Source organism: Erythrolamprus reginae, chromosome 2 (assembly GCF_031021105.1).
Source record: "Erythrolamprus reginae isolate rEryReg1 chromosome 2, rEryReg1.hap1, whole genome shotgun sequence".
Lineage (NCBI taxonomy): Eukaryota > Metazoa > Chordata > Lepidosauria > Squamata > Dipsadidae > Erythrolamprus > Erythrolamprus reginae.
The window spans coordinates 196782365-196808096 of NC_091951.1; the positions used below are offsets into that span (position 1 = coordinate 196782365).

Below are 25732 nucleotides of genomic sequence, written 5' to 3' on the forward strand. Positions count from 1 at the left end.
CACCCTTCACTCGAGACACCCGCAGTCCCGAGCTTGCCAGCCTTCATTCGCTCACTCCTCATGTTCCAGTCGTTTGAGTCGCGGCTTCTCCTCCCGCCTCTCTCTCCCCACTCTGAGGCGGGCTCGGGCTAGTGGCCGGCGGCGTTGTGACGTCACAGAGGACGGGTCTTTTATAAGGCCGGGCGCGCGAAGCTCCTGCTTTCTTCGGCTCGGCAGTCCCGGGGCGGGGAGTGGGCGCGCGTCCGCCGGGGGAAGCCAGGGAGCCTTTCCTTGGTTGGGCAGATGAGCCGGGAGGGGGGCTGCGTCGCGGGCTTCGCCGGAGGGCCAGGGGCATGAGGCAGGGGGCGACATGACCGTGCCGCTGCTGAAGATCGGCGCCGTGCTCAGCACCATGGCCATGGTCACCAACTGGATGTCCCAGACGCTGCCTTCTCTCGTGGGGCTGAATGGCACCATCTCGCAGGCCGGCACCTCTGAGAGAAGCGTGAGTTCTCCTTCTCTTCCACCCATCCCATCCTACCCCGGAGAAAAAGGGGATCCGGGCCCCCTGCTGGTGTCCCTTCTCGAGGCGAGGGACCTCACTTAGCGGCTCCCATCGCCTTGACTTTTGGACGGCAAAAGGAACCCTGCCCTTCGTTTCTTAAACTCTCAGCTGCGCCAAAAGAGCTCAGAAGTTGCCTATTTTCCCCCCCCAACCTGGTCCGAACCCGGGTTTCCTCTCTTGGCCGTTCCGACGAGACGGGTTTGCCCCCCGCATGAGCCTGGCACTTTGGTTTTTCTAAATCTTGGTTTGGGGCTTCTGGGGGGGGGGGAGAGACGTGAGAAGCGGTTCCGATCGATCGTCACGCGAAGCGCCTTATTCCTACCTTAGGAGGGGAAAGAGGCTGACTTTTTTCTGCTTGGCCAATTTTTTACCTCTGCAAAGATGGGTGCGGGTGCAAAATATAAATTAAAAATATATATATTGGAAAGACAACTTCGTTTTCAGAAGGTTTTCGGTGGTAGGAAACAAGAGGTTAAATCAAGCTCCCTTTTTAATGTCCTCCTGTAGGAATAGGGCCAGACTTCACACCAAGGAAATGATAGTTGCCTCTGCCCAAGGCAGCGGAATCGAGATTTCGGAGTTTTAAGTTGAACTTGGGAAAAAATTGCAGAGCGGGGTAATGTAAGGGTTCGGCATTTTGGAACGGGGATTACGACAGATTGGCACTAAGGTGTGCTTCCCTCAATTTGGAAGTCTGATCGCCTATACTAGGACCAGAAGCCTTATAATCCTCAACGGGAGAGACTAAGGGTTTGGGTCCCTTCTGCTTTCTAAGTCACTTGAAATTATTCCAAAATACTTTTGAATGGATGTGTGTGAATGAGTGGGGTGCCGCTACTGCTGCCTTCTCTCTCAATTCACAACACAGCTGCTGCTGTATGAACTGTCTCTTCCGCCCAGATGTCTTCAACCCAAATGGAGCTCTTATTCGAGGCTTCTTTGAGGGTTGTTTGGATTCTTTCACTCTTCACTCCCTCTCTTCTAAAAACTGAAGTGGTTTGAGTGGGAAGGACTAGATGTCTTCCTTTTTATTACTGCCCTCTATTTTACCGATGTTGTCTTTGAAACTTCTGCTATGCAACCCTCCTGGAATGAAAAGAGGGATTCTGTCTCACCCCCACCCCCACCCAAAAAAATCCATTCTCCTGACTGTGGCTAGTCCTAGCTGCAGTGGATCACTTCTCTGGGCTCCTCCTGGGTTCTCCACACCATTCTCCTCTTCTGAAAACCTCAGGGGGAAAGGACCTGCCAGCCCATTTATTCAGGACCATTGAGGTCATTTGGATTGATTGCTTTATTATTTATTTTCAGCTAGGAGACAGAATTAACAGTTCTCTCCTCATTGAGTTTTGGGGGGGGGTTTCTCTCTCTTTTTTCTTTCACGCTTGCCTGAGTAGATTTTTTCCACCAGTGGAAAACTTTCTCCAATTCTTAAAGGAGAAATGCTTATCTCTGTAAGCCATGGGGAAGAAAGGTTCTGAAATATAGACTGGTTGTGAGCTCTGCAGAGTTGGTGAATTAGTGTGTTTGTGCCTGAGATGTTTTGATTTTTCAATGTGGTTGTGTACAAGGGCAACAGAATCTATTATTCCCATGTGTAGAATTCATTTGATGTTTTCAACAATATCTGCAGCCTTTAAAACAATGTCTCTGGGTATGTTTGTAGAATAAGAATAAGCTTCAAATAGTAGCAAGTAAATGTTTAGAGTAGGAAACACCCATAAAGGTTTTTGATAAACAGATCGGATCTGATCCTTTCCCAGTTGTGCTTCTGTCTCCATATACTGTCTGTTTCTATCTAAACCCATAGGCATATAAAACAGTAAAACCCGAGTCAATAAACTTCTGAAAAGGAATCCCCACATCTTTGATGAGGTTGTGGCTAAGCTGCTGATTTTGAAAATGCTGGATAGATTTATGGACTGTGATGCATAGGTACCAGAAGGGTATTTTCTCAGCACTAAACAGAAAGGAAGAAATGGGATTAGAATATGGTTTTCCACGTAGGAATTGGAGAGGATCTTTAGAGAGAGAATGGAGATGAAGTCTAATATGCCGATTATAGGCATCCAATTGTGAAGCTTAAGGGCACATTGATTTATATACCCATGTGTTGGAATTACTCTAGTGACTGTAATTTGATAGTACGGCAAGCAATGCAAATTTGTACGGAATGATATTGCTTGCCAGCTCCTTGCTCTCTATCGATTCCACAAGTAAAATGTGTGTTCATTTTTCATGTCCAGTTAATTTTAGGGACATGGGAGAAGCAAGCTGAGAAAGATGATGGATGTCAAATGCTAAGCTCATTTCTATGACATCGATGTCTAGGATTTGATAGATCAATGCTTGTTAGGACTGGGGGGAGAAGCTTCCTGATCATAAATAGCAAATACTATAAGCAAATACAGGTGGGACTGGTAGACATGCAATGCCTACCAGAATGGGCAAATCCTAAGATGGAAATGGTTTTCCATTGCCTGGAGAGAAAGTGGAGGTTAGCAGCAGTTTCTGAAAAGAGGCTTGGGACAAATGAATGGATGGGTCTCTGCAAGAAGCTTCTAGATTAACCTAGAGTCCTGCCGGATGCCACCTATAGATTCCAAAGGATCCAGCTTTGTCAGCTGCAGCAAATCTATCCCCTTGAACTCTCATCTTTTATTGCTTTTTTCAGTGTATTCACCTGATGTAGATCACACTAAGTGTGTCTGTTTCACAGTGGGAAAGGCTGAGGTCCCAGTGGAAAAGAAAATGAACATCACAGCTTTCAATTTGAAGTGCTAATTCCTTTCGATTTGGCACGTGGTGGTTCTGTCCTTATCTCAGTCAAGTGCCTGAGGGCATTTTCTCACATGAAATTTACCTTTTCCTTTGCATTTCCTACTTCTTGTAATCTGGATGTAAAGCCAACATGCTCTAGAAAGTGTATGCTTAATTAGGAAAAGAAAAAAAGGTTTCTATCTGCATTTTAAGTGTACTATTGATACACATCCACATATTAAAAAAAACAACAACCCAAGAATGTATAGTACAGTGGTACCTCTACCTAAGAACGCCTCTACTTACAAACTTTTCTAGATAAGAACTGGGTATTCAAGATTTTTTTGCCTCTTCTCAAGAACCATTTTCCACTTACAAACCTGAGCCTCCGAAACTGTAACCGGAAAAGGCAGGGAGAAGCCTCCGTGGGGCCTCTCTAGGAATCTCCTGGGAGGAAACAGGGCTGGAAAAGGCAGGGAGAAACCTCCATGGGGCCTCTCTAGGAATCTCCTGGAAGGAAAAAGGGCCGGAAAAGGCAGGGAGAAGCCTATGTGGGGCCTCTCTAGGAATCTCCTGGGAGGAAACAGGGCTGGAAAAGGCAGATAGAAGCCTCCATGGGGCCTCTCTAGGAATCTCCTGGGAGGAAACAGGGCTGGAAAAGGCAGGGAGAAGCCTCCATGGGGCCTCTCTAGGAATCTTCTGGGAGGAAAAAGGGCTGGAAAAGGCAGGGAGAAGCCTGTGGGGCCTCTCTAGGAATCTCCTTGGAGGGAAAAGGGCTGGAAAAGGCAGAGAGAAGCCTCCGTGGGGCCTCTCTAGGAATCTCCTGGGAGGAAACGGGGCCTCCACCCTCCCTGTGGTTTCCCCAATAGCACGCATTGTTTGCTTTTACATTGATTCCTATGGGAAAAATTGCTTCTTCTTACGAACTTTTCTTCTTAAGAACCTGTTCACGGAACGAATTAAGTTCGTAAGTAGAGGTACCACTGTATGTTTAATATTATATATGGTAATATTCATCATGTCCTTAGGTGGCCTCTTAATAGCACCCTTGGTGGACAAAATTAGAACTGGATGAAAGGTATGTCATGTAAGAAATCACCATAGTTCTGTCTTCCCTGTTGGATTAAAAAAAAAAAAAACCCTGTAGGGGCTTTCCAAATAGCTCACTGCAAAAAAAACAACCAGAAGAATTCCATGATTTTGGCCTGTTTTCACACAATACTGTGACTTGTTTTTCCACTTGTAATAAATCCTTATGCCTTCCTATGGGTTAGGAAGACCATTTCCCAAGTCTCAGGAGAGGAAGCATTCAGATGAATCTATACTGTATATATAGTTTAGGGGTTCATGCAGTCTGTTAAGAACCAAATTCTACAACTTCTCTGCTTTCTTGAATTGGTGGAGGATTTGGAAAAATAAAAATAAATAGATCAGGGGACAAAGCAGGATAATGTAAGCTATTCCTGACAAATTTAAAATTAGATGATATATTTTTGCTACAGTTCTTGATTTTGTGCCCATTGTTGGATATGCAGTATGGTTTTATTAATTGGCAGCATTGTACTCTTCTCCCACTAGGGCTGTAGGGATTCAAATGTTTTGATATTTATCTGTGGCAAGCCACCACACCGTTGAATTGGTGATGTGCTTGTGTCCATTTCAGACACTGGGAGATATGGTGAAATACCATTTGAAAAGCCTTAGTAATTGAAATTTCAATTGTTCAATTGTACATTTCTGAGGTTTGCCTCCTGCTGTTGGGGAAAGCACATGGCATTTTAAGGCAGTCTTCATTCAAAAGGTGTCAGCCAATAATACTGGCATTACTGGGCTTAGAAATACAGTGATACCTTGTCTTACAAACTTAATTGGTTCCGAGATGAGGTTCTTAAGGTGAAAAGTTTGCAAGATGAAACAATGTTTCCCATAGGAATCAATGGAAAAGCGATTAATGCGTGCAAGCCCAAAATTCACCCCTTTTGCCAGCCGAAGCACCCGTTTTTGTACTGCTGGGATTCCCCTGAGGCTCCCCTCCATGGGAAACCCCACCTCTGGACTTCTGTGTTTTTGCGATGCTGCAGGGGAATCCCAGCAGGGAATCCCAGCATCGCAAGAACGAGCGCTTCGCTGGCAACGGAAGTCCGGAGGTGGGGTGTCCCAGCAAGGGGAGCCTCAGTGAAATCGCAGCATCGCAAAAACACTGATGTCCTCAAAACCCCACCTCTGGACCTCTGTGTTTTTGCGATGCTGCGATTTCACTGAGGCTCCCCTTGCTGGGAAACCTCACCTCCGGAGTTCCGTTGCCAGCGAAGCGCCATTTTTGCACTGCTGGGATTCCACTGCAGCATCACAAAAGCATGGAAGTCCAGAGGTGGGGTTTCCCATGGAGGGGAGCCTCAGGGGAATCCCAGCAGCACAAAAAGGGGCGCTTCGCTGGCAATGGAAGTCCAGAGGCGGGGCATCCCAGCAGCTGTGGTGGGTTTGTAAGATGAAAATAATTTGTAAGAAGAGGCAAAAAAATCTTAAACCCCGGGTTTGTATCTCGAAAAGTTTGTATGATGAGGCGTTTGTAAGACGAGGTATCACTGTATAGAAGATTGATGACAGAAAAAGACCTCATGGTCCATCTAGTCTGCCTTTATACTATTTATCTTAGGATGGATATATATGGCTTGCCAGACATCTCACTATTGTCACTATTTCCTTTTGTTCTATATGCTTTCTGTGTATTTTTTTAAATAGTTCCTTTAAATGAAACTTTCTTTTCATGAACTGGAACTGCTTTATGTGTGGGCTGTGTTCACACAACATGCTTACCCTAGCATTTACTGAATTAACCCACTTTCTCACTTGACACATTACACTGAACCATAAATAATAAAGTGGTCTAGATTTATGTAATTCACTGTGGCAAAGAAGCAGCAGCAGCTAATCAAGCCTCATGATGGATGGATGGGTCTGCCAAGACTTTACCTGACCTAGTTAAGCACATTGTTGTGAACTTAGCCTTAGGTTGTATAATTTCCATATATATACCAAATGGCTTTGCTTCTGAATAGCACTGTCATTGATTGAGTTTTCTTGGGAGTCTACAAGTGGAAAGCTCATATTTTAGTTCAAAAGTTACCTACTGTATTTTGAACATATGCAGGTGACTTCATAAGAAAAACAAAAGCAAAAATCTCAATGATTAGTTATAATCCAGTATCTTTTTGAGTTTTTGATTTGTTTTATGGCCCTCCTTTCCTTCCAGAGCTTTGATTGGAGGTTCCCCTTCTTTTAACCTATGGCAGTGGTTCTCAACTTTTCTAATTCCCTGCCCCCTTTACAGATCCTTGTGTTGTGGTGACCCCCAACCACAAGTCTAGTGCCAGTTTTCCCAACAGAGCTTTAAGCTGATTGGCAGGAAGATCAGAGGGACACTCCCACTGTAAATGCCTGATTGGTTGGATTGTAAAAATATGTTCCAAGGTGCCAGAATAGAAGCTTTAGTTCCTAACACCATGGGAAATTTGTCTTTTCCCAGGGTCTCAGGCGACCCCTGTGAAACGGTCGTTCGACCCCCAAAGGGGTCCTGACCCCCAGGTTAAGAACCACTGACCTACAGCAATCACCCAGTCAGTTTTTGTGGCTAAGGGTGGATCTGAAACAAGATTTTCTTGGCCCTTTGGTCCTATAATGGAGAATATAGGTGAAGGTGAAACATATGACAGAATATGTATAGCTCAGTACCATTGATGATGTTACCTAGTCTGGTAATGAAACATTTGTAGGAAAGCAGCTAATGCTCAGAATATAACAAGAACCCAAGTGTACCTTAATCCATACATACTGAACTGTCTCTCCAGAAAGACTTCCTACAGTAAATCCTCTTGTTTTGTCCAATATTAACATATTGCATACATGCATGATTTCTAAGAAATCTAAGGTTGGCAATAGTTATAAATTCCTTTCTGTCTCTGAAAAGAGTTTTAGAAAAATTAAGCTAAAATTAATTAATAGCCTAGACAAAATATTTTCAGGCAAAGGAGTACAGTGGTACCTCGAGATACGAGTTTAATTCGTTCCGGACCTGGGCTCTTAAGTCGAGCAGCTCTTATCTCGAATGACTTTTCCCCATAGGAATTAATGTAAATAATTTTAATTGGTTCCAGCCCTCAAAAAACTCACAAAGTTAGTCTAAATTATGCAGAAAGACATGTTTTTAATGAAGAAATGTACATGTACATATAAATGAATAATGAAGTTTCTTTCACTTAACTTGTAAACTTTCTTAAACTTTTAAATTTACATATGTTCAACTTCTCTGCCACCCAATCCTGTAGGACAGAGGTCCCCAACCCTTTTTGCACCAGGGACCGGCTTTAAGCGATCAAGAGAGGAATGGGTGAATGAATGGACGGAGGGTGGGAAGGAAGGAAGGAAAGAGGGAAGGGACAGGAACAGAGGAAGGAAGCAAGGAAACTTATGAAAGGGGAGAGTAAGAGAGGAATGAGTGAAGGGAGGGAGGGAAGAAGGTGGGAAGGAGAAAGAAAAGAAGAAATAGAGGAAGGGAAGGTAAAAGAGAGAAAGAAAAAGAGCAAGAAAGAAAGAAAGAAAGGGGGAAGGGACAGGAACAGAGGAAGGAAGCAAGGAAACTTATGAAAGGGGAGAGTAAGAGAGGAATGAGTGAAGGGAGGGAGGGAGGGAAGAAGGTGGGAAGGAGAAAGAAAAGAAGAAATAGAGGAAGGGAAGGTAAAAGAGAGAAAGAAAAAGAGCAAGAAAGAAAGCTGCAAGCACCCCCCCGAGCCCCCCAGGCCGGCTGCAACCTTTTAAAACACGCGCGCCGCTTCGCAGCTGTCTCCTGAAGCCGAACGCGGAAGTTAGCGTTGGGCTTGTAAGTAGAACAAAAATATCTCTCCCCTCCCAGCTCTTATCTCGAGTTGCTCTTAAGTAGAGCAGCTCTTATGTCGGGGTTCCACTGTAAAGGTTTTTTCTTAATCTCAAGGGCAATATTTAGCTGAACTACAAAAGCGTGGTAATTCTTAATATCACAGTTAGTGTCAATGGTGATATCCCCTTTGAATAGCTTTCCATTTCTTTGGAAGATGACTATGGTGAATGGTCACAATGTTTTTGTTCAAATGGAGCTCCATTTTTATTTCAAGGAAATTTAATTCTGAGTGAATTGAGTACTGAGACCACAGATTTAAAAGTGTTTTTTTAAATTAAAAAAAAGAATAACTGTTTCACTTTGAGTTTTAGGAGATTAATATGAAAGCAATTGTTTTAGAACCTATGGCCAGTTCTTGAGTTCACATGTGAGAAACCTGAGTGAGCTTTTGATATTTGAAAGCAGAAAGAAAATTATCTGGATGGTCAGCTTCTGAAGCTTTTTCCATAAATTTCACAGCACTGAGCAATATACAACACTGTGCTGCACTTTGTGCTGATATAAATTGTATTTTGACAACAGATGGAACTCTGAATCTTATGAACAAGACATAAGTCCAGGGGTAAAAAAAAAAGAGTTAAAAGTCTTGCACTTGGTGCAAAACCATTCATTATTTGTTGCATGACCTTTGCTGTAGACCTTACAATAATAGTTTCCATGCTTTATGGTGCGATATCAGTGTGTTGCGCAGACAAGGTTATACAATCAAATGGTCTTTGATGTGAGCCCCCAAAGGGAAGTCTTCTGCTGCATCCATAAGTAATTTATGGAGTTAGTCTTTTATGTGTCATCAGATGTGTCAGACATTTATCTCACTTGCTAGAAGTCTAAGCAAAATCTCTCTCGGATCAGTTGGACTGGCTAAATGGACTCTCTCCAACTCCCCCTCACCTCCCTGAGCAACCTCTCATGACTTTATGAATTCTGCTCCAAAAAGTTTTGAATTTTAAATTCACTCCTAATGCAGAAAAAAAAATAGCCAAATCTCTTCATCCAAGAGAAGACATGCATCTAAAAGCAACATGCCTCACAGGAGGAATATAATTTTCTCCATCTCAATGTCAGCAATATTTTCCTTTACCTTCTATGAAAAATAAATCCATTGTTCATGTGGGAGAGTATAGGAGCAACATTTCGCTTTAGTCCTAATAATCAGAAGCATTCTGTCGGGATTCTTCATCACAGTGGTGCCTGCAGTGTTGGATTCCTTTACTGAGAATAATGAGCCAGATATTGAAGGTCTTTTTTGCCCAAATGAAGGCCAACACTGGGCAGAAAGCTGCCAGAAGCCTTCTATTCCCATCCTTTAAATCAGGGGTCCCCAAGCTTTTGGACCTCAGTGACCACCAAGGTCATACTTTTAAATCCCGCAGACCCCCAAATTCATAATTTTAAGTCCTGCAGACCATTAATATGTTTTTTTAAAAGACATAAATATATTTGTAAAATAATGATCAGGGAACTTCCATTTTATTAATATGAAATGCACCTATTTAACATAACAAAATTATAAATGCTATTTAATTATAACAAAATCATAAATGCTATTTAATCATAACAAAATCTTTAAAGGTTGTTTAGTTGTAACAAAATTAGTAAAGATAGTGTAATTATTACAAAATAATTGAAACTTATTTGACAGTGGCTTGCTGATGTTGGGAAAGTTAGTCCCATATTCCAAAAAGCCCATGTAATGCAGTCTTTGTACCTACTCACCAGAAAGTGCATTAGATCTTTTGTTCCAGTTAATATAAATATAGGATTGCATTGTGAAAGATTTCTACAGTTAAAACCAGAGAAATTAAAAGCAATTGAAAAGCAATTGTAAATACATAACATCCTGTGCTAAAGCTTTTTGAAAAACCCACATAGAAGTTAGGATTGAATATCCAATCAGCTAGGAGGGCACTTTGGGGAATTGTGGAAGGCAATTACAGGTGGTCCTTGAATTATAACCAATTGTTTGGTGACCATTCAACATTATAGTGGCATCAGGAAAAAAATGACTTACAAGTGGTCCTTCAACTAAAAACTGTCCCAGAATCCCCATGGTTATCAAAATTCAGGCACTGGGCAACTGGAATCTATTTACAATGGTTGCAGGTTCCTGGGATCATGTGATCTCCATTTGCAACCCTGCCAGCCAGTTTCCAACAAGCAACGGGGGAAGGCTGGATTCACTTAACAACCACATGATTCACTTAACTGCACTGTGGTAAAAGAGGTCATAAAATTGTGTGCAGGACTCACTTAAAAGCACCTTGCCTGTTGTTTTTGATGGAAAGCATGTGATGTCATTTGTGAGCTCTTTTCTTTTTATCCATCCTGGAAATTCTGAGCCCAATTGTGGCCATAAGCCAAGGACTACTTGTACAAAGGAACAATTGATCCCAAACCCTTAGCAAATGTGAGCAGATATTCTGGGATAGAGATCCAGAGGAAAGGGCATTCTCTGAAGAAACTTGGACAGAAGCCATATAAAGAAGTAAAAATAACAGACAGCCGGAGAGTTGCTGTTAGCACAGATATTTCTCAAATACTTCCAGAAACCATGTGGGTTGATGATTTCTGAAAACTTAAGCTTGTGGATTGGACTTAGCGCTAGTTCTATGTAGAATTCCTTACAGGAGATCTACTTGAATCCAGGACTTTCTGATTTATGCCTGATTTGGTTAATCTCTCGGGTATATCAAGTACTACGGAAGTAGTATGAAGTAGTAGTTACATCAAGGTTACACAGTGAACTGAATCTTACTCTGATCGTTGGTGCATCAGAGTCATGATTCTTCCATTCTGTATCCTGGATCCCTGATAGCCTTTGTTGCATTAAGGTCTTCCTGGAAAGATGATAGGGCATCTGGATTAGAATATTGCTACTTTGTGTTGGACTCTAGTTCCTATCAACATAATGCCACAACAGTGAATAGACAAGGAGAATAGGAGCTATCAATATCAGGAAGCAGTCTGATTTCAATGTCTGTCTCCTGTCTCTGTCCGTCCATCCATCCATCCATCCATCCATCCATCCATCCATCTATCTATCATCTATCTATCTCTATCTGCCTGTCTCTGCTTGTCTGTCTGTCTGTCTGCCTGCCTGTCAACCATTTGCCACCTTGGATTTCCATTAGTTGTTTCTTGCAATCTAAAGATTTTCAGATGTGTTAGAATGACAGCTCCCCACATTCCCAGCCAAACAGTCTCATCATGGGTGTGACTGATGGGTGCAGTTGATTTAACATATTTGGGGGCCACCATATTCAGAAATAAACTGTTCTGTTCTCTTAAGTCAGAAAACTAGAGAAAGAAACCACTGACCACCTTGGTTCGAGGCGACGCTGCAGATATGCTATCTCAATACTGTATGTATAAAATCAGGGATTCTGAATTCTTAATCTTGAAATTCTGTCTTTTGTATGTTACAGCAAATTATTTTCTAGCCCCTCTTTTCTAGGTGCCCTTCTTGAGTCACAGGGCTCCCTGGCAGGGCTCCTTGACACTGTGCATCCCTATCACTGTGTTTGCAAGAAAATATAGTTATATGTTTTCCCAGCACACATTTTGATTAGATGGTGCCCAAAGGCTTCATTGAGTATTCCTTGGCTCAATCTTCTGCAAGCTGTTCACTTCAAGATGTGGTAGATTACAAATCTCATCAACCCATTATTTTACTTACTTGATATGACTTGAGTAACTTTTCTAACCCCAATGCAGCCTTCTGAGAACCAGGAATGAAATGCATTTAATCAGCGGTCTTGTATTGGATATTTTTAGAACCAAGTTCTATATAAACAGTGTGCAGTATTCCTGCACAACAAATGCCACGGGCCAGGTGAACCAACCCTGCATAGCAAAATTGTCACACAGGCCGAAAAGAAATCTGTGATTTAGATTTAAGTATCCTCTCTCTCCAGTAGGCATTCAGAGTCAAATGTGCTTCCTTCGGGTACCTTCAAATTCAAATGGAGCTGGAAATGCTTTGAAAGTGAATGAATTTGAATTCAGATGAGTCGAGATGAATGGCGGGAGGCTGCATTAATTCACCAATGTAATCATTTTAGGAAATTCAACTTAAATGGACTTTTTCTTTTTTTAAATAAATAAATAAATCCACATCTGCATTAATTTTGCATTGCATGTTTATGGGTAGATAAATTGGAAATGTTCAGATGGGCAAGTAACAAAAACAGAACAAGACAAAAAAATGTCAGCGTGCTGTATTTAGTCGTGCAGAAATGCTCTGAGGAGTAGAGCTGGATGAATTTATTCTGTTCTAGCAAAGTTCCAGGCTGGGAAGGAACCTCATGATTAAAACCAAGTATGAGAAGACCATGGGCATTTTGCCTTCCTGTTCCTCTTCCATCTGCCTTCCTGCCTCTTATGCTTTCTAGGAAGCTGCAGAAAGGGCTTGAGGAAATCAAGATGTCGCCTCTTACGTGCCACTTCACTTCCAGATGTTGCTGTCTCTGCCACATTAGTAAAATTAAAATGCATACGCACTGGCAAAGGATGAAGGATTCAAATGGTCAATCCTGTTCCAGTGAGTCTTGGCATTGAATAACGTACTGGATAAGCTTATTCTTTAATTGTTCATGAGCTGTACTGAATTGTGGCGTGCACACACTGGATAATCCAAAGATTGAACAGCCCTGTAGCTTCTGAACCTATCTCTTCTCGCCACAAATAGCCTCTTTGAAAGCTTTCTCAGTTATTGGCTGATTCTGCACACATCTTATCTATTCTGTTTATGAATGCAGAACCGTGAACGGGCGAGTGTGAAATTAAAGGCAGAATGTATTAAATGGATTCATGCAAGTTGAATCAGTTTGCTTCGTTGCTTTTAGAAAACTAATGTGAACTGAATTTAAGTTGCACCCAAATTAATGCCAAACTAAACCCTTCAGGAAGGGGCAATGTTTCAGTCTGCTGAGGCTGTAAGAACTAGGTAGGAAGAAGGCAAACCCAATGAAGGGGAAAGCGAGTCTATGCTCTTTCCCTACACACGTCCAATGCGAAATTGGAATGCTTTCCTTCTTCAGTTTTCTTTGGAACTAACCACAGTTCAAGCGGGCGTGAAATGCTGGGAATGAAGTCGTGCTCCAGCTGCTTTTGTTTTACGGCGTGCTCAGTATGAAAATTAATCCAGTTTTGGCTAGGAAAACTCCAAGAGATGAAATGGGAGAACGTTAATAGAAAAAAAGAAACGGGGCTGGAAGTTTCTCAGCCAACCCTTCGGCTTGTCTTTTCTTTTTCTCTGCAAATGTTATTTTTCCACCGAAAGAGTTGCAAAGTCAAATGCTCTTTGTCTCGTGGACTGGGGTACTTAAGGACAAGGAATTTGAAGGTTCAGCCAGGGAGCTGGGATTTTTGTCTTAGATCCCATTGAAAAGATGGTGAGTGGGGAAACAGTTATGGTGCCTTGTAGTGTGTGGTGTACCATTTTCATCTCCTTATTATTACTGTATACCTGTTGCAAGTACAGTCTTGTGTGTTTAGTGGAGGAGAAAGTGAAATAATACGAGAGCCTTTATTTTCTCAGACTCATAATAGAAGGTGAAGGGCCCTCCGGTGTTGCCCAGAGACTTCTTGAAGGGAAGCAAGATGAGTCTCTAAAGCACAGGAACTCGTTCCATAACAGAGGAGAAGAAAGGGGTCCCAAGGAGTAAGATGCCACTCCAATCCCCATCAGTTCTGAGATGGCATGTCAAAAGCAAATGGAAATGCCAGAAGCACAAACACAATCCACAGGAGAAGACAAAGAGAGAAAACACTGAGAGGCTCTTTACTACCAAGGGTGAACTCTCTGACAAGCTGAGGAATTGTATAAGAAATCAGCAGGAGTTGATGACTACAGGTAGTCCTCGACTTACGACCCAACAATTGAGCCCAACGTTTTTGTTTGTTGCTAAGTGAAACATTTGCGAAGTCAATTTTGCCCTATGTTATGACTTTTCGAGCCACAATTGTTAAGTCAATCACTGCAGTGGTTAAGTTAGTATAACCAGGTTGTTAAGTGAACCAGGCTTCTCCACTGACTTTGCTTGACAAAAAAGGGTGCAAAAGGGAATCATATAAATCCAGGACAAATGTCACAAATATGAGTCAGTTGCCAAGGGTCTGGATTTTGATCATGTGACCATACAGACGTGACAGTGGTTATATGTGTGGGAAATGGTCTAGCGTCACCTTTTCCACCACTGTTGTGAATTTGAATGGTCACTAAATAAAAAGTTGTAAGTTGAGTGGAAACTTGAAACGGTTGGGATGGAGTTAGGAAGGCTAAGGTTCAGAATGAGACAAGGCTAGCTAGAAATGCCAAGTATAATATGAACAGGGGGTTGGCGGTATGTTTAAAAGGCAAGGAGACTTAACTTGTTTTGCAGGGAAGGTGGGAAAATAATAAAGAGGAATATATATAAATGACAGTTGCTAACATTCCATTTTACAACAACACAAAGATTGGAACTTCAGCCTGATGATGGTGAATGTGATTTCGCCGAAACGTCAGCCGGGGTGGTACAGTGGCTAGAGTGCAGCACTTCAGGCTACTTCAACTACCTGCTAGCTGTAGTTCAGCTTTTCAAATCTCACCACTGGCTCAGTCTTCCATCCTTCCGAGGTGGGCAAATTTTTATTTATTTATTCATTCATTCATTCATTCATTCATTCATTCATTCATTCATTTGTCAAATACACAAATACATAGGAAGAAAAATAGACATGTGGTAATATATATAAGGGTAAAAGTGAACTTAGAGGAGAGGATATATGAAAGGAAGAGAATATATATGATAGGTGAAAGAAAGGAAAGACAATTGGACAGGGGATGAAAGGCACACCACTGCACTTATGTACGCCCCTTACTGGCCTCTTAGGAACCTGGAGAGATCAATTGTGGAGAGTCTAAGGGAGGGGGTTAGGGGTTGACACAATTGAGTCCAGTAATGAGTTCCACACTTTGATAACTCGATTGTTGAAATCATATTTTTTACAGTCAAGTTTGGAGCGGTTCGTATTAAGTTTGAATCTGTTACATGCTCTTGTGTTGTTGCGGTTGAAGCTGAAGTAGTCATTGACCAGTAGGACGTTGCAGCATATGATCTTGTGGGCAATACTTAAATCATGTTTTAGGCGCTGTAGTTCTAGGATTGAGCCAGATGTTGGGGGCAATAGATGCTGACTCTGTAAACTGCTTAGAGAGGACTGTAAAAGCACTATGAAGCAGTATATAAGTCTAAATGCTATTTGTATAGTCCCAATACTCAAAACAGGGAGAATCTGGGAAACTGCAGACAGACGAGCTTGTCTAGTGCAGAGATGCTAAACTCAATTTCATTGAGGGCCACATCAGGACTGTGGTTGACCTGTGTGTGTGTGTATGTGTGTGGCTGACTGGGTGGGCATAGCCAGCTTGACCCCACTCCCCAAATTGCTGGTATGTTTCCTCTTGGTATTGGACAGACAGGGCCAAAGTGAGGTGAGTAGTTTAGTTTAGTTTAGTTTAGTTTATTAGATTTGTATGCCGTCCCTCTCCAAAGACTCGCACGGCTCACAGCAAAACAGTAATACAATATATTACAAATCCAATAATAATAAAAAAATAAATTCATTTAAAATGCATTAATAACATAATAAAACCCCTAACTATGCAACCATACACATTCAACCTAGTCATAATAAAAAAAGGGGAAAGATGGTAATTATCCCCACGCCTGGTGACAAAGGTGAGTAGATCGGGTTGAAAGCACATTGGCCCGATGTTCCCCTTTTACATTAGGTAGATTGGGCTGAAGTGATGCAGATAGACCAGGCTGAAGCCACACTGGCCCAATGTTTCTTCTTTGCATTGGGTAGACCAGGCTGAAACGATGCAGGCTGGCCTCCAACATTTTCCATGATGGCCCCATGGACCAGATTTGACCACATTGTGAGCGGCAGAGTTTGACAGCCCTGGTCAAAATATTAGAGTGTTAATGTTGATATCTGCAAGTATTTGAAAAGTAATTTTATCGTGACCAGGAATCGTAAGTTTCTCAAGAATAAATAATGTCGAAATATCAATCCCTATAACTAATGGTACTATGGCTACTTTGGAAGACCAAGAAATGGATGTTTGTTTTGATCTCAGTAAAGCATTTGACAAGATCTCATTTTATGGATTTGATGGATAAATAATGTGATGGTCAGGAGCAGTGTTTCCCAACCTTGGCAACTTGAAGATATCTGGACTTCAACTCCCAGAATTCCCCAGCCAGCATCCGCTGGCTGGGGAATTCTGGGAGTTGAAGTCCAAATATCTTCAAGTTGCCAAGGTTGGGAAACACTGGTCTAGAGCAGTGATGGTGAACCTTTTTTTCCTCACATGCCAAAAGAGCATGCGCACATGCTATCACGCATGCACGAGGGCCAACACTCATAATTCAATGCCTGGTGAGAGTGAAAATAACTTCTCCTATCCCTCAGAGGCCCTCTGGAGGCCAGAAACAGCCTGTTTCTCAAATTCTGTTGGGCTCAGTAAGCTCGTGTTTCATCCTTTCCAGGTTCCAAAGGCTTCCCTGGAGCCGGGGGAGGGTAAAACACCCTCCCCCACCCACCCCCTGGAGGCTCTCTGGAAGCCAAAAGCACCCTCCCAGAGCTTCTGTGCAAGCCAGAAATCAGCTGGCTGGCACACACATGCACATTGGAGCTGAGCTAGGATAATAGCTTGTGTGCCAACAGATATGGCTCCGCGTGCCACCTATGGCACCCGTGCCATACGTTCACTATCACTGGTTTAGAGTATTTGCTACTTGTTGAACATTCATAGTGGGTACTCACAAATGGTTCTGTGGACAAGTATATGTTACCTGAATCTGGGTATATACATTCATTTGCATAGCCACAGGTTTGGGATATCCTGGTTTGGGAGCCATGTAGAAGAAAAATATTACATTAGAAAAGCAGTAGTGGACTGAATGGCATGAGCAAGCATGCATTACAACAGGTAAGAAAAACTTAATACAGTTTAAAAAATTAAGACACATGTTGCTGTGTGATACAGACTGTACCCCATTAAATTATGCATGCGTTGGATTGCAGTTGGAATATTCTGTCAATTCTGGGCAAGATACTTGAAAATAGACATTGAAAAATTAGGCAGATTTAAAGGAGTGCTACCAGGACAATAAGGGGTCTGAAAGCCAAACCTTATAGGAAATGCTTAAAGGATCAGGTATTGTTTAGTTTGCAAAATGAAGAGGAAATATAACAACACTTCTCAAATACAGGTAGTTTTTGACTTTTGACCGTAATTGCCAGAATTACCATCATAAGTCATGCTGGTCAATAAGCAGGTCAATACATGACTGCCCAATTCACAGTGGTTTTTTTTTTGAAGGCTGTTGTTAAGTGAGTGCCACAGCTGTTAAACAAATTATTTATCTGCGATGGACACTTTTTGCCAAAAACTGTGTGTCCAATCGCACATAGCCAATAAAGAACTATTCTATAAATAAAGACCAATTTCCTGGGGAGGGGGGAGGACACACATCATCAATTGTGATCCCTTGATCACAGGAGAGTGCAAATGGCCATAACTATGAGCTGGTTACAGAGCACCCAAAACGCAATCATATGACTTCCATTGGAAGAACAGCCATTGGAATTTTGAATTCAGGTCATAAGAGCCCAGGGGTCCAAAACACATAACTTTGAATGAGTCTAAGCAAGTAATTGTAAGTCAAGGACTATCGGTATCTGAAACCCTGTCAGATGCAAGAGGGTGGAATTGTTTCTTTTTGAAATTGAGAGCAGGAGGATAAGGACCAATGTGTTAATTTTTTTAAAAAAAATAGGTGGATATTAGATGGATATTAAGAAGAAACTTTCACTAACGGTTGAAATTGTTAGGCTGTGAAATAATGTGATCAGTAGTGGATTCCCTCTTACTGGATATTTTTAGATGAAATATGGATAGCTATATTTGAATATGATGTAGTGGGCTTCTATATTGATTGGAGAGTTCTATATTGATTGGAAAGTTGGAATCGACGACTCAGAAGAACCCTTCCAGCTAATACACTTTATGTGTTCCTTTCATGCTTTCAAAATTTTCAGAAGGTTATTCCAAGCCTACATACATTTTGAAGTGCTTAAATGCTTTGCAAGCAAGTTTCTATCACCCTTTTTCTTTTCTTCTTCTGATTTTATTTGTTAGCCTTTTTTTTCTCTTTGGGGGAATCATTGTGCATTGTAGGTTTAAAATAACCTAAACAAAGTTTTTTCAAAAAGAATTGGTTAACTTTAGAATGTAGGCAATATTTTCAATATGTTTGTCCCAACCAGTGCCTGAATGATTGCATTTCTCCTGAAAAAGACCGGCAGCTAGACATGGAATTATATTAGCTTTCTCTTTTCAGAAGCTGGATATTTTTCAGTTTTTGCCACATGAAAGGGGGCCTGTTTTATGAATGTTTCTCTTTTGGAAGAGCATCCAGTTCTTCAGCTTGCAAATAAAAATAACCCATTATTGATCTCTGGCAATGACAAAATTTGCTTTCCTTTTCATTTGGATTTCTTCATCATAGCTTCCATCCATCCGTCCCTCCCTACTGACTTCCTCCTCTTTAGCAGCTTCTTCTCTTTTCCTGCCAAATATTTTATTAGAGCATCTGCTTGGTCTCAATCCTAAATGCCCCAGCAGCAAAAATTTCCTTCTGCTTTAAGAATTTACACTGCTGACCTCATGCCAGCTCTGTGATAGCAGCTACACATTAAGGCTATAAAAAGTCTTTTTGCTGTCAAGTCATTTAATGAATCTATTTGTCCCCTCCTTGGAACATTGAGTTGTGTGCTGCACAAGGCATCCTGTATTTTTTTTAAAAAGCCAATAGGATAGCCTTTGTAGTGTTAGATTGAATGTTTTATTAAGACTCTAAAGGATGATTAATGGATTACTCTTGAAGCAGCACCTTGGACAGCAACAGCAAAGACTTAATTTTCTATGGGTTGGTTATCATGTGGATTTGATCTAAATCAGTTGGTGTTGAGCTTTCTGGTACTTATGCCACTTGTTTCTTTGAGTGGATACGACTGCACCATCATCGCATGTAACAGAAAAAAGTACTGGGTGAAGTTCAGTGTGCCATTCAGTATTTCATATTTTTTTTTGCTTCTTTTTATATTTTATGGGCATAGTTATTTTCAAAGACTTGGAAACTAAGGTGAGTGATTTGCTTAGAGACCTTCTGCAGGTGTGATTGACAGAGGATTACTAACCTGTTGCTTTAAATTAAAGAGCCGAGGTGGCACAGTGGGTAGAGTCCAGTACTGCAGGCCACTAAAGCTGACTGCTAGATCTGCAGATCAGCGGTTCAAATCTCATCACTGGCTCAAGGTTGACTCAGCCTTCCATCCTTCTTAGGTGGGTAAAAATGAGGACCCAGACTGTGGGGGAAATATGCTGGCTCTGTTAAAAAGTGCTATTGCTAACATGTCCCTGAGTCTGAGGAGAGGGGCAGCCTTAAAAAAAAATCAATCAAACAAACAAACAAACAAACAAACAAACAAATAAATAAATAAATAAATAAATATAATACAATTCAAGGGTGTCAAACTCAATATCAAGGTCCCAGATAACATCTGAACTAAATCAGAAACTGAGTCAAAGTATTCTTTGAAGTTCCAATTTGTTTCTGGAGCCATGCTGGCACTCCACAGGGAAACCTGCATCTGAGTTTGATCCAGTTAAAAGTTCACATCCTTGCTGTCCCCCACCCACAACTTGTCAAGTTAGCCATTCAGATCTTGCCATTATGGCTGTCCTTTCCTCACTTTCGTTCCTGAGGAATGCAATAGAGGTAACCTCTGTTCCCTCTCCAAGTTCACCCATCCTTATATAGATAGTGTGGCAAGCCATTAATTTATCACCAACCACTGCAGCGGCTTGTCACTCAATTTCATTGAGGACTGTATCAGGGTTGTGTTTGACCTCAGGGGCCAGAATGGGCATGATCAGTTCAGCATCACTCATGTTGGAGGCACCTATAGTGGCCCATGTTCTTTGTCAGTGAAAATGGGCTCCCGAGCTCCGTTTTTGGCTGCAATTGCTTCCTGCAGCCCTTTGCCAGCAAAAACAGAATGGCTCTCCCAAGCTCCATTTTTGCTGGCAGAGGAATCACAGGCTGGTCCTTTGCTATTTGCAGGGAGGCTCCATGGGCCAGATATAACCCCCACATGGGCCACATCCAGCCCATGGGCCTTGAGTTTCACACCCTGATATAATGTCTTCAGCATCACATTGTTTTAGACCACATTCATATCTTTTTCTAATTGTTCTTACCTTAGTTAGCTCATGGGACCACTAAAGTCTTTCATAGTATAGGAGTCTGGCTATCTGAGGGACCCCTTTTTGCTAGTCTGATTAAGATATGACAGTGGACCTACCTCAGGTTGTATCTCCATAGCACAAGTGTTCATAGTACAAGTGTTCATAGTACAAGTGAACTAGAGTGCCTTCCGTCCCCTGTCCTATTGCTCTCCTATATCTCATATACCTTTTTTCTATTCCTATATCTCTTCTTCTATTCTTTCATTGATATGTTTTATTCCTATATCTTCTTTTCTATTCTTTCTTATATATATTTTACTATGAGTATATCCTCTATAACCTTCATCATGTATTTTACTATGTGTATACCCACTAAAACCCTCATTGTGTATTGGACTAAATAGATAGATAGATAGATAGATAGATAGATAGATAGATAGATAGATAGATAGATAGATAGATAGATAGATAAAATCTGATAGGACCCAGGCTGTAGGCCTACTGCTGTCACAATGCTTGCCTGTTGGAATAGCCATTACTGGAGGTTTGAATTGCCTGATTTTGCTGCTGTTAAAATGGGCCTTGAAGATTCTGAAGAGTCCACAAGGAGTTGGGTGGCTTATAAATTTAATAAATTAAATTAAAATCTGGCTCTTTTCATGGATGTTGCTTTAGGAAATACATGTCTTAGTGGAAATTTTGTTAATGCTAGATATATTCATCTATGAGCTATTGCTATTTTTGTTGTCCTGGATCCCATTTTAAAGTGTTTGCCACCCAGAGTTAGGTGACCTATACATTTAATTTATAAATAAATAATTACACTATGAATAATACAGAGTTGCCATTTCCTCTAGCAAATACTGTTTGAAGCAGTTACTTTTGGTCTTATCCTCCCACTAGACCTAATATTTATTCTTCTGTTTATTTATAAGTCATACATAAAATTCTATGGCCTGGAGCCTGTCAGATTCTCTCCCGTGCTAGTAGTACAGGCATTCCTATTCTACTTACTTGCTACTGATCATTACTATTTACTTTATATTCCTTTTAGTCTGAGGAAAACAATCACTCTGGAGTCAAAAATTTGTTTCTGAAATGAAATTGGCCTCTGAGATCTAAAAAGGATGTAACAGTGACATGATAGCATTTTAGGGGGCAAAACTAGTATTTTTATCTCATAATTTTGAATTTTGAAGGTTTAGGAAATTTTATTTTAAAAGGGAAGTTTGCTAGGAAATTTCAACAGTTTTTTGAGGAGGAGTTTTCTGTGGTGACTGAAATGGGGTTCCTGCCCCACAAATTTGTGGTGCTAACCATATTTACCTTAAATTAAATATATTAGATGTTGCATGAATGGCTATAAATAGTCTTATAATCATTTAATTCCATTTTCCCAAGGAAACCAATTTTATGGAGAGTTTATACATGTTAATGACAACCTCTCTGAAATATTTTGAAAACTCTGAAACATGTAGCTATTATTCTGCACAATGATTTCCATATTTCTCAAAGTTAGAAGTCCTGCGGTATGAATATTCAAACACATTGACACATTTCTGTTCTACAAAGTCATCTTCTCTTTTAGTTGACATCCTTTAAAATGCAACTATAACGCCCACCACCTTCATTTCTTCCTTCCATAAATCTCACAGATCTTGCAAACTAGTACTCATTTGCAAAAAGTTAAAAAAAAAGTATCTTGCTGTGCTCTGTCAGATAGGCAAATTAAAATTTTATAGAAAATTACCATGTGATATATCATCTTATTTTTCCATCAATCTTTACTAAGACATTAAATCTGTCTTAAGTTATTGTATTTTATAGGCTTTTTAAAAAAAGATATTGCTCAGACTTTTGCTACTATCACACTTGTCACTGAATTAATACATTTTAAAAAATCCTTTATTGTATTCTGGTGTCTTATAAATCAGAGAATAGGAACATTTAGGGACAGTGGGTCCAACTGCAATCTTAAAAACATGTCACGCCATGAGTATTAACAGAAATGCCTGTGGACTTCAGAAACATTTCAGCCCCAGCACATCAAAACTAAAGGTGTTGACTGCATCGGTTGACGTTGCGGCTGGGATCACATGGGCAGAGTGGGTCTCCACACTTCTGTGCCAAACTCTCCCTGTCTATGAGCTCCAGAAGGAGCCAAAGCTTCCCTGTAGAGGTGGTGAAGCAAAGTGGGATGCCCTGTGAGATTGCAGAAAGTTACAGTTCTCCTGTCTGGCCCAGGGCTTCCTTTTCCCTCTCAGCCCCCGCGTGGAGAAGAGGAAGCCTGAAAATGGCTGCCATGAAGCTGGAGCTGAAGCTTAAAACTTAACTCCAAGAAATAATTTAGAACTATTTGCTAAAAATTATTTGTTGAAGCGATGTTTAAGCATTCTGATGAAAATATCAGACTGGAAGGAAAAGATGTAGGAAGAGAGAAAAATAATAAATCTTTTAAATATACAGAAAACTGGGCTCTTAAACTGGGAAGATATGATAATGGCTGAAGACATTTTAAAATCCTGGAATTATTATTATTTTTTTAATCCTGCTTCAATAATTGAATTGATTGACTAGTGCCAACATTGAAATTTAAGTTGAGAGCACCATCTGCTGATGAAAGGGAAATATACAAGTCTGGAAATATTTGTATGAAGGACTGTGAATATATTTACTGGATTACACCTAACTACTCCGTGACTACTGGAGACTCAATTATGAAAACAAGGAAGTTATTCAACTAAAGGGACTTCTGAATGTTATGCTAGAAGATTGAGTGTGTAAAGGTGATGTAAAAAGGCTTTTTGATAACTTCTGGGACTGTTTAAATGGAGCTGATTGTTTACTATGGAATACAAACTCCCTGAAGGCAATTTTAGGACTGAATACTGTATATAGTTTTTGGACTACTGAACAAAACTTGAACTTTCTAAAATAAAATAAGATGCTTGATAAGGAAGAAATAAGTGGAACCTTGAAGGAGATGGCATTGCTTTTCCAAAGTAGGACATTATGGAAAAAGGATTTAAGGAGATTATGGGAAAAAATGGAAAATACTATAGAAGAGATGATGAGTAAAGGCCAAGATGCTCAGGAAAAGGAGGAGCCAACAGAATAAATGGAGGGAAAGATTAAACCAAAGAACCAGCTAACAAAACAAAATGATAAGGAGGAGATAATAATGAAAACAATGATTGATAAAGGAAACCAGGGGAAAAATATTTTAAGAGAGTTGAAAAAGAATTGGAAATACAGGAAGATAATTTTGAAAGAGAGAGAAAAAAAGCATAGCAGTTAAAGTATCGAAGTGGACAAGAGATAATGAATAGATGATTTTTCTTTTTCTATTTGTTTTGATTTGCTTTTCTATTTATCTGTATTTCTTTCCTCTTTTAGGTAGATGACATGATTAGACGTTAGGTAAGATAGAAAGAAAACATCTTTTAATAAAAGAGTAACATGATTAAAAGTCAGAGATAGAAATAAGAGAAAGTGGAAATATTAGTGTATTTAATAAAATAAAAGTAATAATAAAATATGGAATAATCAAATAATGATAGACCATAACTTAATATAAATGTATATTATTATTATTAGAAATATCTAAGTTGGTTGAATGTAATAACTATGATCAATACTTTTATTTGCATTTGTTTTATTTGTATTAATAGCAATAGCAATAGTATTTAGACTTATATACAACTTCATGTTGCTTTTACAACCTTCTCTAAGCAGTTTACAGAATCAGCATATTGCACCCAACAATCTGGGTCCTCATTTTGCCTCATTTAACATGAGACAGCTCTTAGGTGCTGAGAGAAGCAAAAATGCCCCCATTTTTGTGAAAAACGGGCTTTCCCCCCTGTTTTTTCACAAAAATTGAGGCATTGTTGCCTTCCCCCCAGTCCCCAGGAACACTCTGTATGCTTTCCAGACCCTTTCCTCCTCCCATTTTTGTGGGAAAAAAATGGGTGAAAATTTGCCAGTTTTTCACAAAAATTGGCATTTTTGCCATTCTCTAGCACCCAAGAGCTCCCTGCAGGCGGGGGAGTGGGGAATAGGGGGTTTTGGGACAGCAAAAATGGCTGCATTTGATCTATAAGATACACCAATATTCCCACCCTCTTTTAGGGCGTGGGAAGTGCATCTTATACTCCAAAAATATGGTAATTTAGTACTAAGTCAAGGAAGTACATGAAAAAAAAGAGGACAGAGTCACCAAAGTGACAGTTTGGTGGATGGGCTTGTACATTCACCAAAAATCTGCCATGTCTGCCTCTGTCTCTCTCAGATATATCACAAAATTCTCTTTAAACAAAAGCAGGCAAATAAGTTATGTCTTCGCTTTTTAATCCTCCCTGTTCAATGTATTAACCAATATACAGCTTGTTTACGAATTTATAAAAAATGTATGTTTCTATGTAACATTTAAATGGGACTCACTCCAAAATATACATACTGTACATGCATAATGTAATACCGTATGTGCATACTGTACATACTATACATGCATATTGTACATACACATGCAAACACCAGATTAAACAATTAAACTCTTTGGACTGCAGACAGAAGAGACATTAATTACTAGCTCATTGCAGCATAAATGAAAAGTTAATATTAAAAGCTTGGAACAAGGAAAACATCTTAGCCTGATGCAAAAACCAGAGCTGACCAGAGACCCTCTTTGAGGATGATAGTAAAGATAACCACCCTGGTGCCCATCTCCATCTCTTGGAGCACATTATCCAATGACAGATATTGCAATCCCAAATCAGGAAGCTGATCTTTATCTTTTGTTCTGGATAGTTAAACTTGCATTTAGACCTATAAGTAACGATTGTACATCAAATTATATTTTCTTTGAAATGAAGAAGATTGAAATAGTAGATAGTCTTTAAATTACTGTGAAGTGGAAATTTTCTGACATTTTAAAAATTGATATTTATATAAAAACATCATTTAACAAGTAACTTTTTCTATGTCGCATCACCAAATGTGTGTATTGTTTAAGAGTATGATACATGGATCAGGGGTGGGTTCCTGCATATCATGGCTGTGCCTCATGGCTGCGCACATGCTTTGTGCATGCACACATGCTCAATAGCAAAAATTCAGACAAATTCCCCCCGAAGCCGAAAACAAGATGACACATGTGCAGTGCTGAAAACTCAGCTTCTGCGCACGT

The 25732-nt window shown here is 40.4% G+C and overlaps 1 protein-coding gene across 1 annotated transcript in view; it reads left to right on the plus strand.

Moving 5' to 3' along the window:
- Positions 1–349: 349 nt before the first annotated feature.
- Positions 350–25732, plus strand: part of OLFM2 (olfactomedin 2) — a 220283-nt gene continuing 194900 nt past the window's right edge. Inside the window, exon 1 of the mRNA XM_070736072.1 lies at positions 350–484. Coding sequence (XP_070592173.1) covers positions 350–484 — 135 coding nt within the window. The remainder of the gene's footprint in view (positions 485–25732) is intronic.